The 14,610-nt window shown below is 40.8% G+C and overlaps 2 protein-coding genes across 2 annotated transcripts in view; both read right to left on the bottom strand.

Annotated features, from left to right (window-relative positions):
- Positions 1 to 3,278, bottom strand: part of DAW1 (dynein assembly factor with WD repeats 1) — a 29,927-nt gene extending 26,649 nt beyond the window's left edge. The window contains exon 1 of the mRNA XM_060767854.2: positions 3,131 to 3,278. Coding sequence (XP_060623837.1) covers positions 3,131 to 3,170 — 40 coding nt within the window. The 5' untranslated portion in view covers positions 3,171 to 3,278. The remainder of the gene's footprint in view (positions 1 to 3,130) is intronic.
- A 7,040-nt stretch (positions 3,279 to 10,318) lies between these two features.
- Positions 10,319 to 13,586, bottom strand: CCL20 (C-C motif chemokine ligand 20). Its single transcript, XM_060766781.2, has 4 exons — positions 12,981 to 13,586; positions 11,941 to 12,055; positions 11,462 to 11,539; positions 10,319 to 10,914 (listed from the first exon to the last, which is right to left on the bottom strand). The coding sequence occupies exons 1-4, from the start codon at positions 13,054 to 13,056 to the stop codon at positions 10,875 to 10,877; spliced, it is 309 nt and encodes a 102-aa protein (XP_060622764.2). The 5' UTR covers positions 13,057 to 13,586; the 3' UTR covers positions 10,319 to 10,874.
- Between the last annotated feature and the right edge of the window lie 1,024 nt (positions 13,587 to 14,610).

The following is a 14,610-nucleotide window of genomic DNA, read 5'->3' as shown; positions in this document are numbered from 1 at the left end:
CCAGAAGTAGCAGGCTAAAACATGGAAACTCAATCTATGGCTGATACCAGATGAGAAACTCCCTCCTGGTCATATAGAAGACAGGGTGACTTGGAAGGTGCTGAACAGACTGCACTCTGGCACCAAGAGATACAGAGCCAATCTTAGGAAATGGGGCTACAAAGTGGAATTCACAACATGCAAGTGTGGAGAAGAGCAAACCACAGACCACCTACTACAATGCAACCTGAGCCCTGCCACATGCCCAATGGAGGACCTTCTCACAGTGGCATCAGAGGCACTCCATGTGGTCAGCTTCTGGTCAAAGGAAATCTACTAAAATGCCAATTTTTAACTTTGTGTTTTTAAATACATTATAACTATACCTTCAATTTGCTTCTAACACAATAAAAAACAGACTCGTTACAATGTTTGCAAAGAAAAATAAATATTGCAACCTTCCTGTAGTCGCAGCTGAAAGCGTCATATTGATGATACATACAAAATTCAGAGTATCTCTGAGACCCTCACATCACTGAAATATAGAACTGTTTGGCAAAAGAGGAATAAATGAAGGAGGAAAACAACACAGCTGGGAGTGGACAGTGATATTCAGCCACTATCCTGCCTTTCCACACAGCCATATAATCCAGAATATCAAGGCAGAGAGCCTACAATATCTGCTTTGAACTGGGTTATCTGAGTCCACACTACCATATAATCCCATTCAATGTGGATTTTATACAGCTGTGTGGAAGGGGCCACAATCTGATTCAAAAGAAGTTAGGAGGCTGGACTATGAAGCCATTGAAAGCAATTTAATATCCCAAGTTGCCTTTTAAACATAAAAGGCAATTAAGTGCTAATGTAATGCAACTATGGGGATTCCGCATAGCCATATAACCCAGAATACCAAGACAGAAATTCCCACAATATGTGCTTTGAACTGGGTTATCTGAGTCCACAGTGCCATATATTCCAGTTCAAAGCAGGTAATGTTGGATTTTATTCAGTTGTGTGGAAGGGGACTACAATGTAGGCTAAACAGTTTCCTAATTCATGCAACAAGAGAATTCCCAGTGAGTATTTTAATTCTAGACACATTTATTAGAAAGAAATTGTAGCGATTTCTAGGCATCTTATATTTGCAAATACAGTTCATTAAATTCATCCCCTGGCTTTTCAAGGCTGGGGATGCAAGAAACTTTTTCGATCCTGTCTTTAAACAAGCAACTTATCTATATAAATAAAAATGTAATGTTCATTTGTGAGATTAACAGAACTCAAAAACCACTGGACAAATTGACACCAAATTTGGACACAAGACACCTACTAACCCAAGGAGTGACCATCACTCAAAAAAATGGATTTTGTCATTTGAGAGTTGTAGTTGCTGGGATTTATAGTTCACCTACAATCAAATAGCATTCTGAACTCAACCAATGATGAAATTGGGCCAAACTTAGCACAAAGGACTCCCATGACCAACAGAAAACACCAGAAGGGTTTGGTTGCCATTGACCTTGAGTTTGGGAGTTGCGGTTCATCTACATCCAGATAGCACTGTGGACTCAAACAATGATGGATCTGGACCAAACTTGGCACAAATATTCCATATGCCCAAATACGAACATTGATGGGAGTTTGAAGAAAATAGACCTTGACATTTGGGAGTTGTAGTTACTGGGATTTATAGTTCACCTAAAATCAAAGTGCATGCTGAACCTCACCAAAGACAGAATTGGGGCAAACTTCCCACACAGAACCCCCATACATAGGGCCACCCAGTCCAACTGCCTTCACCAGGACAAGAAAACATCCTCAAAGCCCTTCTGACAAAGAGCCATCCAGCCATAGATATAGATAGATATGAATCATACACACACAGATATAGTATCACAGATGTGAAAGGGACCCCTAAAGGAGGACAATGATACGTTGCATGTTCCAGAGTCAGCAAACCAGACACTCTCCACATCAACACTGGCAAAGAAACAGCAAGAAATACTGTTTACCCACAAGCATAAAGAAATTACAAATATTAGAAACCAACAGTTTCTCATTACTTTATTTTCCAGATCACCAGACTGGGCCACAGCGACGCGTGGCAGGAGACGGCTAGTTTAGGATATAAACATGCACACACTCCACAAATACAGTGGGAGTTTTCTAATTTCCAGTCAACAGACTACATGAGCACTGGAAATTACAAGGTGTCTCAAAAATGTATCCACCTGGGTATGGGTATCCATCCCACCGTGGATACCTGAATCCATGGATGCTCCTGTCCCATTATATACAACTCCATAGTAAGATTTGGGTTGCATCTGCACAGTGGAAGTAACGAAGTTTGGCAGTCCTTTAACTGAGGCCCTTCCACACAGCCATATAACCCAGAATATCAAGGCAGAAAATCCACAATATCTGCTTTGAACTGGGTTATCCGAGTCCACACTGTCCACACTCAGATAACCCAGTTCAAAGCAGATATTGTGGATTATCGGCCTTTATATTCTGGGTTATATGGCTGTGTGGAAGGGACCTGACATGGCTCAATGCTATGGAAGTTGTAGTTTTACAAGTTCTTCACCTTCTCTTGCAAATTGTCACACCAAACTACAACTCCCAGGGCTCGGTAGCATTAGGTAAAGGTTGTCCCCTGACATTAAGTCCAGTCATGTCTGACTCTGGGGTGTGGTGCTCATCTCCATTGCTAAGCCGAAGAGCCGGCATTGTCCATAGACACCTCCAAGGTCATGTGGCCGGCATGACTGCATGGAGCACCGTTATCTTCCAGCTGGAGCGGTACCTATTGATCTACTCACATTTGCATGTTTTCGAACTGCTAGGTTGGCAGAAGCTAGGGCTGACAGCGGAAGCGAACCTGCGACCTTTCGGTCAGCAGCTCAGCGCTTTAACCCACTGCACCCCCGGGGTCTCGGTAGCATTATTGATTTATTTAATTTACCCCCTTCTCTGCAAAGACTGCTGGTGCCCCACTAAACTATAACTTCCAGGATCCCATAGCATTGAGATGTTGCTGTTAATAGTGGTATCAAACTGAATTAATTCTACAGAGTAGATGCACCCCAGCTTCCCCCTTCCCCTTCCCCCTCACATCCAAGTTTCCCCATCCTTCTCTGTTCCGCACCGGGAGGGTAGTATCGCAGCAAGAACCGCTTCAGCTTCATCTCGCCCGCGATGGCTGAGGCCTCTGGGCCGGCCTCGTTGCCATGGAGACCGGGCAAACCGAGGCGGGGTGGACTGCGCAGGCGCGGCCGGCTCCCAGGTCCCTTCTCCTCCTGACCATGAGGAAAGGAGACTTGGAAGCGAAGCCCCGCCTCTTTATGGTCCTGCGCGTTGCTATGGCGACGCTCCTCGGAAGGGGGCGTGGCTTACGCTTGTGGTGACCTCATAAAGGGCTTTGGAGGCGCGCGAGAGAGGCATTCAGATAAGAGGGAGAAGGAGGCTGCACACCTGTGTGGGAGGAGGAGGAGCGCCATCTTGGATTTATTCTATGGCAGGCCTGGGCAAACTTCGGCCCTCCAAGTGTTTTGGACTTGGCCTGTTCTATTGCCTTCTCTGCCAAAGAAGGCTAGTACTTCACCAAACAACAACAACTCCCATCATTCCATAGCATTGAATTCATAGCAGTTCAAATGGTATACAAACTGGATCAAATGTACAGTGTATATCAGGCATCAGCCTTCCAGATGTTTGGACTTCAACTCCCATAATTCCTGAATTATGGATCAATTGTACAGTGTATATCAGGCCTCAGCCCTCCAGATGTTTGGACTTCAACTCCCATAATTCCTGAATTGTGGGAGTTGAAGTCCAAAACACCTGGAAGGCTGCAGTTTGGGCTGTGGTGCAGTTAGTAGCCAGCTGCATTAAATCACTACTGACCAAGAGGTAATGAGTTCAAAGCCACCCCGCGTCAGAGTGAGCTCCCAACCATTAATAGTTTACCTATTGCACTCCCGAACAGGAATAATCCTCTGACTTTAAACACCACACGTTGAATAGGAAAAAACATAGGGACCACCAAACGCAGCGCCCAGACACGCATCAAGGAACATGAAAGGCACTGCAGACTACTTCAACCAGAGAAGTCAGCCATAGCAGAGCACCTGATGAACAAGCCTGGACACAGCATATTATTTGAGAACACAGAAATGCTGGACCACACCAACAACCACCATGTCAGACTACACAGAGAAGCCATTGAAATCCACAAGCATGTGGACAATTTCAACAGAAAGGAAGAGACCATGAAAATGAACAAAATCTGGCTACCAGTATTAAAAAACTCTAAAATTACAACAGCAAAACAACAGAGAGGAAACAACCAGGCACAGATTAACACCTCCCAGCAAGAGATTTTCCCAAGCTCAGGCAGGCCTTCAAATGCTAATGAAGGTGATCAGCTGAAACATTCACACCTAACTGCAGCAGGGAAGAGCTCCTTGCCCCACCCCAGCCATTCCACAGATATATAAACCCATTGTCCTAATTCCAACAGACCTCACTACCTCTGAGGATGCTTGCCATAGATGCAGGCGAAACGTCAGGAGAAATGCCTCTAGAACATGGCTCTATAGCCCGAAAAAACCCACAAGAACCTAATCCTTTTATTGAAGACTAGCTGTCCTCTGCCACGCGTTGCTGTGGCCCAGTCTGTTGATCTGGAAAACAAAGTAATGAGAAAGTGTTGGTTTCTAGTATATGTAATTTCTTTCTGCTTGTGGGTAAAAAGTATTTCTTGCTGTTTCTTGGTCAGTGTTCATGTGGAGAGTGTCTGGTTTGCCCACCCTGGAACATGCAACATATCACTGTCCTTTTTTAAGGGTCCCTTTCAAATTTATGATACTATATCTGTGTGCGTGTGTGAATCATATATCTGTCTATATCTATAGTTGGATGGCTCTTTGTCACGAGGACTTTGATTACATTTTCTTGCCCTGATGAAGGGAGTTGGATTGGATGGCCTTAAGTATTTTCTGTTGGTTATGGGGGTTCCGTGTGGGAAGTTTGCCCCGATTCTGTCATTCGTGGAGTTCAGAATGCTCTTTGATTGTATGTGAACTGTGAATCCCAGTGACTACAACTCCCAAATGTCAAGGTCTATTTCCCCCCAAACTCCATCTGTGTTCATATTTGATCGTATTGAATGCTTGTGCCAAGTTTGGTCCAGATCCATCACTGTTTGAGTCCACGGTGCTCTCTGGATGTAGGTGAACTACAACTCCCAAACTCAAGGTCAATGCCCACCAAACCCTTCCAGTATTTGCTGTGGGTCATGGGAGTTCTGTGTGCCAAGTTTGGTTCAATTCCATTGTTGATGGAGTTCAGAATGCTTTTTGATTGTAGGTGAACTATAAATCCCAGCAACTACAACTCCCAAATGACAAAATCATAATTTTTTGAGTGATGGTCACTCCTTGTGTTGTGAGACGTTTTGTTGCCAAATTTGGTGTGATTTCGTTCATTGGTTCTTTTGTTTTTAAGGTACTCATTATGCACAGAGCATTTTTCTATATATAAGGGACATTCTCATGGGAAACTACAGGGATCTCCTTGGTCATTCTCTGCATCAATATCACTGACCAAACCATTGCCATCTTGAAACTCATCTTGAACCTCATTAGCATCATTCCCCACATCCAAAACACCCTGAAACACAATCGCAGGCCGAACTCCAACACGAGCTCGCTCTTGACCTATGCAATTTTAGGTACCACTTTATGTGGGGAGGCTAATTTAATTAATTTACGACACCATTAAAAAAAACAGCAGTGTGCAGGAGAATGAAGAAGGACCACCATCAAGGAATTGGTGTCACAAGTGGACAGTGAAGCGGCAGCTCCCCCTGTGTCCGGAATTGAGCATACCCTTATGAAGCTGGAATGTTAAATTGCCTCTGTGTCTGTCTATATATGTTGTCTGACTAATGGCATTGAATATTTGCCATGTATATGTCCATTGCAATCCGCCCTGAGTTCCCTGTGGGGTGAGAAAGGCGGAATATAAATACTGTAAATAAATAAGTTTGCCCATACCTGGTGTAGATGTACCCATAGAGAGGTTGTAGCAATAGGTATCTTTATTGCATCCTATCTCTTCCAGCAGGCCTAACCATTCAATTTTTAATGATGAATTTTAAACTCCGGTCCTGTGTTTACTGTATTTTACTTTGACCTGTGTACTTTAATATATCTATTTCATAGCAATGCATTTTAATGAATGTATTTTATGTAATATGTTCTGCCACTTCATCACATTCATTGAATACTACTGAGCCTCGCACTTAAGAAATGGCAACCTACTGTGTTCATCACATGACGTAGGCTTCAAGTGTAGCGCAGAGATATCTTGGAGTTTAAAAAGCATTGCAAAGGGTTATAAAATAATAGATTTGGGAGAGACCTCGTGGGCCAGCCAGTCCAACCCCTGCCAAGAAGTAGGAAAATTGCATTCAAAGCACCCCTGACAGATGGCCACCCAGCCTCTGTTTAAAAGCTTCCAAAGGGAGAGCCTTCACCACACTCCGGGGCAGAGAGTTCCACTGCTGAACAGCTTTCACAGTTAGGAAGTTCTTCCTTATGTTCAGGTGGAATCTCCTTTCCATTGTTCTGTATCCTAGTCTCCAGGGCAGCAGAAAACAAGCTTACTCTCTCCTCCCTATGATTTTCCCTCACATATTTATACACAGCCATCATGTCTCCTCTCAGCCTTCTCTTCTAAACATGCCCAGCTCTTTAAGCTGCTCCTCATAGGGCTTGTTTTCCAGACACTTGATCATTTTAATCACCCTCCTCTGAGCACATTCCAGCTTGTCAACATCTCCCTTCGATTGCGGTGCCCAGTATTGGACACAGTATTCCACGTGTGGTCTGACCAAGGCAGAATAGAGGGGTAGCATGACTAACCTGGCTCTAGACACTATACTCCTATTTATGCAGGCCAAAATGCCCCATCACATTGTTGGCTCATGTTTAATTGGTTGTTCACAAGGACTCCAAGGTTACACGAGGTTATCTTTTCAGACGCTTTCTAAGCTGGTTGGCAAGTGAACTTTTTGCAAATTACCTGGATAGAGATAGGAAAATGGTCCATTCTGTCATGTGATGATATGCATTAGTCTCCACTTTAAAATGATATGTTTAGGCAGTTTGTGGGGGGAGCTAAAATGCCCCTTTGAGAAAAAGTTTCATTATTACCTTTTGCTTACAGAGGAGGGAAGATCAGCAGTATGTTGTGTTCCTTTCTGTCTCATGCACTTTCTGTGGGCTCTCCTTCCTTCCATGTGTAATGTGTGCCATGTGTTATATCCTCCTCTCCTTCTTTCCCTCCTTCCTTCCTTCTTCCAACACATGGAAGGAGAGAGAGGGAGGGAGAGAAGGATCACTGAGAAACTAGAGCAAAATGTGTTATAGCAGGATGTCCCTCCTGCAAAGACAAAGTTTTTGCAGTTTAATAAACTTTCCCCATGCGTTTATGATAAAACCAATTAGGAAATGACATTTATAGCCCAGGAACAAAAATCATACTCCAGGTGTTTTTCTTTTCACAAAGAAAACAAAAGGAGGGACAGTGGACGGGAACAACTCTTTACAATGTGATGGCAAATCAACTGAGAACTCCTGAATAAAATGGATAGTTTGCTAGTGTGTGATGGAGGTAGGAAAATCATCCATTTAATTTCAAAACAGAGTATGCTTGAGCTGTATGGTAAACCTACTCTTCCAAACACTTGAAATGTTTAGTGGGATGAAGTCACCTGTCCACAAATTTTGAGATCCGTAGTGGTCCAAAAACCCAGTTGATACTGTAGACCCCCTGATCAAAAAGTAAGTTCCTATCTTTCTAAGATCTTAAAAATGATCACTGCTTGAATCAAGCATATTAGCAGAAAGGAATTAATAACAATCTATACTAAAACAAAAATGAGATACAAAGAGTCAAGTTGGGGAATTCAATAAAAAGAAGTTCCTCAAAAGCTCTGAATTCAATATTAAGTAATCTGATGGCTTCTCATTTCATTGCCATGTTGGTTCATAAGGAGCAAAACATGACCATCACTCTAAAGAACTGATGTAACACAAATCTTCCCAAAACTTTAAAGGAGATCAGGTTGAACATATACAGCTAAAATGTAACTGTTTCCAAAATATACAGACTGTAGTAATCTATGGAAGCCCATAGTGTTTTAAGTTTGTTTATAGTAGGATGTCCCTCCTGCAAAGACAAAGTTTTTGCAGTTTAATAATTTTTCCCATGTGTTTATGATAGAAGCAATTGGGGAAATGACATTTATAACCCAGGAATAATAATAACCCTTATTATTGCGATTTTTGTTTCAGTTGTGACCAATAGGAGTCCTATCAGGCTCTCAGTTAATCTTGCCAATTGCCGATGACCCTTTAAAGAATAATTTACAATGGCAGTGTAAACAGAAATTTCTATTGTGGAAAATATGCACACATAGTAAGTAAGATCAAAGAGGGAGCGTTTTCCCCTTTTGAAACAAGAGAACTTTGCCCCTTTCTCAAATGAAAATAATTGAACATTGTAAATCAATCGCACCACGATATAGGTCAGAGCTTAATAATCCACTACGTTTTCAAAGCATTACTATGACTCCCTACTGTTTGCCCTTTCAGGATTAATCTTTCATGTTTCAAAGACAGGAAATAAGACATAATCGCAGAGAATTTTCAAAATATTTTGGGAGGCAGGAAACACTTTTTAAATAGGTTTGTTTGTCTCATTTGTGTATAGGAATTCTTTTATGCCAAGTGGGAAATACTTTAATAGTACAGTGCTTCTAGCTAGTTGTGATGAATAATGAGGTTTGGTTTGAAATAGTGCTTGGGGTTCATGTAGAGTTTATTCACAATGAAGCTGCACATATCTTTGCTAAGTAAATGGAGAGTGTGGGGAGGTCCCTTGAGCACTTGTGACTTTCAGGTTTGGGAAAGATTAAATGACATTTTAAAGTCATGCATCCTATCCACTAGTCTTGTATGTAAATTCAGATCCTACTATCATGACTAAATAGAACAAGCGGCATCCTTCTAGATCTTACTGTATTCCAAATCCCATGAAAAATACAGGAGTTATAGTCCAGCAGCTACACAGCCACATAAAGTGACATGGCAGACCAGATTCAGCCTTTGGGTTTGGCACATGTGCTCTAAAGAATGTATATATTGTATTTTTGGGACACACTGTATTTATGTGTATGTATATACTATACAGGTAGTCCCCAAGTTGCAAACAAGGTTTGTTCTTAAGTTAAATTTGTATGTATATTGGAACAGGTACATTTTGTAAGTGTAACGGTTAACACCCCTGTGGTGTTTGTTTTGCTGTCTGGGTGCTTGTTCAGAAGAATTCAGCTCACTTTCTGTCCATGTGATAATTGGATTTTGAAAAAAATGCCTTGCTGTGGAAACTTCAGTGGAGACACTTTTCCCCCATGATAATTTTTACAGGAGTGAATTTTGCTTCCTAGAGATAGATTTTTTTCCCCCCACTTTCCGTTGTCTCACCTCCATTCTTAACTATGGTTGTTTATAAATCATATGTTTTGGGACTTCCTGTATATGCATATATAGTGTGTGCATGTGGATGTGGATATGAGATACCTTGGTTGAAGCACTGAAGTCTCTCAGCAAGATCTTCTGTGTCCCACCATTGGATCAAAACGTTATATGGGGAGATAGGAAGGGGTCTTATCTGTTGTGTTGCCCTGTTTGCAAGATCTCCCTTCTCCTTAAAGGTCCAATTGATGATAAGGCTGACCTCATTTCACCACCAAGTTAAAACATGGTTCTTCAACTGAGCTTCCAGGGCCCAAGGCAGTGGGTTTGATTTGGTGGATTATGGATTTTAGTACATGTTTTGTTATGTTGTTTTGCTCTACTGCTCTACTGCCTATGGCCTTCCCTCAGATTCTGGGTACAGGACAGAATACAAATGACAAAACAAACACAGGAGTCAGCTTTGATCAAGGGATACAATATGTGGGAAGGAGATGAGGGAAATATAAATGGCTTATTATTGTATGTCTCAAGAAACATTTTAATTAGCTTCATGCATATATTTATTGTTTATATACACCCAATTATGTTATGTTTCCGAGGTTGTGAGATCTTTCAGTAGGGCTGGCTTTGGATGGCTGACTAATCAGATTATTGGCAATACGTTGACATAGAATTTTACTGTTTTCCACCCTGATCTTATGAATGCTACCAGATATAAATATATAATACAGGATAAACACCATTGTTGTAAAAGATAAGTTTATTTGTTGATATTCTGTTTCTTTTCATATATAGTTAAAATACTATACATGCTCTAGTTTATATGCATCAACATAAAATATATCATTACTTAGAACAGTCACCAAAAAGTGATGAATAAATGCATTCTATTCATTTTAAAGAAATGTAAAAGCAAATCCCACCAATCCAATATGCAATAATATGTTGCAAAGGATGAATGTAATAACAGAAGTTTAGAAGAGTGACAATGCCATATAGAGATAGAGATAGAGATGGATAGATAGATGAGAGAGGGGAGAGCTAAAATTAGTTACAGTATATGCATCATATGAAGAGTAGGATGTATGTAACACCCAATAAGGCACATATGCATAAAATACAGTTTAATATTTATGTTTTGATCACAAAGTATGAGTCCATATGAACATACAAAGTAACATGTCTGCTATGCTTCATTGAAAACAGTAATCGATGCAATATGAATCAGTTTTTGAGGTTCCAAAGAATCTATTTTTAAAAAATCGGGAAGCACACAATAGTGTACAGAGAAACAATTCCAACCTAGTTTAGGTTCTTTGGTCTTCCATTGCCTCTTGTTTCACTTCAGTAATTCTGCAATTTTGACATCTTCTTGAGTTTAGTGCTGCAAAAATAATGAGGAAATAAGTAGGTAAGCTTCAAGTTTCCCTCTTTGCTCTACAGCTTCTATACTATGGATGGGAAAACCCTGTGTCTACCATTTAAAAGGCATGGATGTTATACAGTTGGGTAGCTATGGTGGGGAGAATGAATATAAGTATTGCCCCTCAATTAAGAATTCCTCTCAATGAAATTTTCCCTCAGTCCCTACATTTTTAGCATTGTAGAAAATGAGACTCTGAAAACACTTCACATCTAGGACTATCATATATATTGTGTTTACAGCCTCTTTGGTATTGATATTCTGGGTTATGTGGCTGCATGGAAGGGCCCTATTTGCCCTCATTTCATCCCAACTCTAATCCCAGTATTGCTGCCCATTCCCGTTTAAGGATCATTGGAATGATTTATCACATTTACAAAGCATGGTCAACAACTTTTTGGATCACGGCCCCTATATTATAGCTACCTCCCATAAGCACCAAATCTTCTGTAGTAAATATTACATCAGATATTTCTGCTTTATCAAGGAAACATATTGGTTCACTTACCTCAGCCACTGGAGGTGCTTCTTGACCCACCGGTCTTTAGGATTTGCACAAGCTCTCAATCCTCTTTTAGTAATAAAACTGGGGAAAGGAGGAAAATAGAAATTATTGACTTACACAAAAAAAGTATTGGGATCTTAGTTTTTAGGCCTGTTCCTGGGATGATTTGGGATGATTTGGAAAATTGCATTGGATAAACTGCACCAGCTAGGTTTCTTAGATATGGTCATCATTATTCTTTAAGGGAGAGCAGATGCCAACTGGTGCCATTTTTGGAATTAGTGAGTCAAATATGTACCCAGAAACAGGTCTAACATTTGAGACACTAAAATGTATGTTGCCTAGTGTGATTAATTTGAAAACTCCCATAAAAGTTTCCCCCCATTTGCAAGATCTTCACCTTTTAATAACTACATAAAATATTGGCTTATTGGGCCATTAAAAAAATCTCATTATGCATTTTTTTCTCTTGGTTAACTTACATGACAGCACTGATGTCACAGACTTCACTGGAAAGTTGTTCAACAAATCCTTTGATAGCCTGTCGTGGCAGCGGCCTCTTGGTGTAAGAAAGGCAGCAATCTTGGTTGCTTTGTGCTGAGGAGGAAGAAAAACAACATTACATCTCCCATATTTTTTTCCCCTGCTTGGACCAGTCTCCTATCCAATGGCAATGTTGCAATGTTTTGTAGGAGTGCTGCATTTTTAAAAAAATGGAAATCAATTTCTATCACAGGTTGCAGGAAATTTACTACAGAAAGGCTTGAGTAAGACATTCAAATTGTTCTCAAGTTACAAAGAGAAAGTGGATGCCTACACTGTGGCCAATATCCTGTCTCAACATTGTATCTATGATGATGGAGCTAAATCATCATAGTTATGACTGATGTTGCCCTCCAACTTACCCCAAAAGAATGGTGAAGCAATGCTCCAACTGAACAATTTCTGAAGTTCTGGAGATCAGAAAACTTGGAAATAAAATCTGCAACGCAGTCCCGGTCATGGGGTGCAGCTGAAGAGATCCCTCAGGGTTCCACCACAGTTGCCCATCTCAAACTACCCCAGTACTGGAAGCACACTGCAGATGTCATTTTCCAGCATCCTGGCCTCTGTTGCCTCAGCAACATTTTGGTTGGGGTGATGCCAAGATGTGAAGTTAGGTTTTTAAGGCTCACATTGATTTATCAGTTCATTCATTTATTTATTCAAAATCATGAACTTGCAGTAGTGAGGATATTTTAAGTCCAATCTATAATATTACAACTGCTATAAAAGCTGCCAGATTCAATTCTAAATGTTCAACTGAATTTCCAAGTTGCTGAAGAAAACTTTCATTTGGGTGCAGAAATCTTAGCAGAGAGTGCAGTGCTCTCCTCTGCTCTGCTGACAGTAACTACATTCCTGGTGGCCCTCCAACTTAGTGGGACAACTACCATAATCTCTCTCCACATTTGTGCTGGCTAAGTTTCTGGGGATATGCAGTCCAACAACATACAATATAATCACAAGAAAGACCACTTACCTTTACTAGTGCCCACAAGAATGATCAGACCCACCAAAAGAGCTAAAGTTGCATTCTTCTTGCTGAAGCTAACCATGATTCTTCTAGTGGTTGTATTATGTGTATCAGAAGAATTTGTCTTTTTGAATCTGTGTCAATCTCCGGCACCTAAGCTATTTATAACACCTGTTTAAACATGAGGGAATCCACCAGGAGGTGTGCTTTACGTTGTGGGAATTTCCCACGATCATATAGTATGTCAGATCATAGCTACGTGATTTTGTCAGTGTTGTCTAGGTGTAAATTAATTTACTCTGGAACATGCAGCCAAGCCAAAGAGGAAATAGAGATCAGTGTTCACTGGAAAAAGATTTGAGTATCAGTGATAGATGCAAGAGCAGGAAACTCCAGTAAATTACTTCCTACTGTTAGTGTGGGGGAAGCACACACCCTTTGGTAAATTCCCTGTACCCACTTGCAGGTTGAATAGTCTTCTTTCCCCTTTTGTCACTGTTTTTGATTTATTACTTCCTTTCTATTGGTGTGTGTGCACATGTAAATTGTTTTGTAATATTTGACTGAAAAGGCACTGTCAAACTTTGGCCCTCCAGGTGTTTTGGACTTTAATTCCCACAATTCCTAACACCCAAAGAGCCAAAGTTTGTGCATGTCTGTGATATACTATGCATTAAAGAAGATAAAATTAGCAGGCTCTGATGAGCTGATGAAGTGAGAACAAAACAACCAATTTGTTCTCTTTGCTAAATGTTGTATGCTCGTGTGTGCATGCATGCACATGCACATGCATGGAGCACTCAGGCCCAGTCTTCGTCCTTTAAATGGTCTTGCCATACAGTGTGGCCAACAGAAAGAGTATAACACCTTGTAATGATGGAATAACAATTCCACCTCCACCCCATTTGGATGCCTTTTAACAATCTCAGTGATTTCTGTCAATAGCAATAACTTTCCTATATACAGACAGACACAAGCCAGGGCTTTGGGGAGAGATAGCCCCTGAGGCATAGGGCTGCTAGATGGGAACCATACCTGGTCCTGAGATTTCAGAGCCCAAAACCAAGAACGAAGAACAGCTCCTGGTGATGTAATCTGCTTTCAAAAAATTAAGATAGGATGAAGAAAGTAGGAAAAGCCACAAAGGCCTAATTGTGTGGTAGTGTATTCAGTGACACTTGACATAGCTCTTTATTTCCTGACACCCCTACTACTCATGAAGGCCACCCATGTGGTCAGAACTCTTGAAATATCAGTGTCCTTGATTTGTGGGGAGAGCACTTATGTATGAGAATGCCCCTATCTTCAAACAGAAGTTTTTCATATGTGCAAAGTAAGGGCTGACTCAGTGTCCCACCTCACACTAATTTGGAATGAGATACCAAGTATCTGGATGATGATGATGATGATGATGATGATGATGATGATGATGATCTTTATTTATACCCCACCACCATCTCCCGGGAAGTACTCAGGGCAACTCACAAAAGCACTCCAAAGTGCTGCATATAAAACAAACAATACATAACCATAAAAAAATAACAACATAAAATTATTGTAGCAATGACAACGAGTGCAATAACATCACATAATAATGAAATCATTAAAATTATAAAATGCAGTAGCACCGTTATTT

This window comes from Anolis sagrei, chromosome 3 (assembly GCF_037176765.1).
Source record: "Anolis sagrei isolate rAnoSag1 chromosome 3, rAnoSag1.mat, whole genome shotgun sequence".
Lineage (NCBI taxonomy): Eukaryota > Metazoa > Chordata > Lepidosauria > Squamata > Dactyloidae > Anolis > Anolis sagrei.
Note: the sequence above shows the minus strand (reverse complement) of the source record. Positions and strands in the feature narration are given on the sequence as shown.

Excerpts from the sequence above, each read along its gene's own strand:
- CCL20 (XM_060766781.2), bottom strand. The coding sequence starts at position 13,056 with ATGGTTAGCTTCAGCAAGAAGAATGCAACTTTAGCTCTTTTGGTGGGT. Across the intron at positions 11,540-11,940 it reads TGTGACATCAGTGCTGTCAT|TTTTATTACTAAAAGAGGAT; the intron begins GTAAGTTAACCA and ends TCCTTTCCCCAG. Across the intron at positions 10,915-11,461 it reads AAGCACCTCCAGTGGCTGAG|CACTAAACTCAAGAAGATGT; the intron begins GTAAGTGAACCA and ends TTATTTTTGCAG.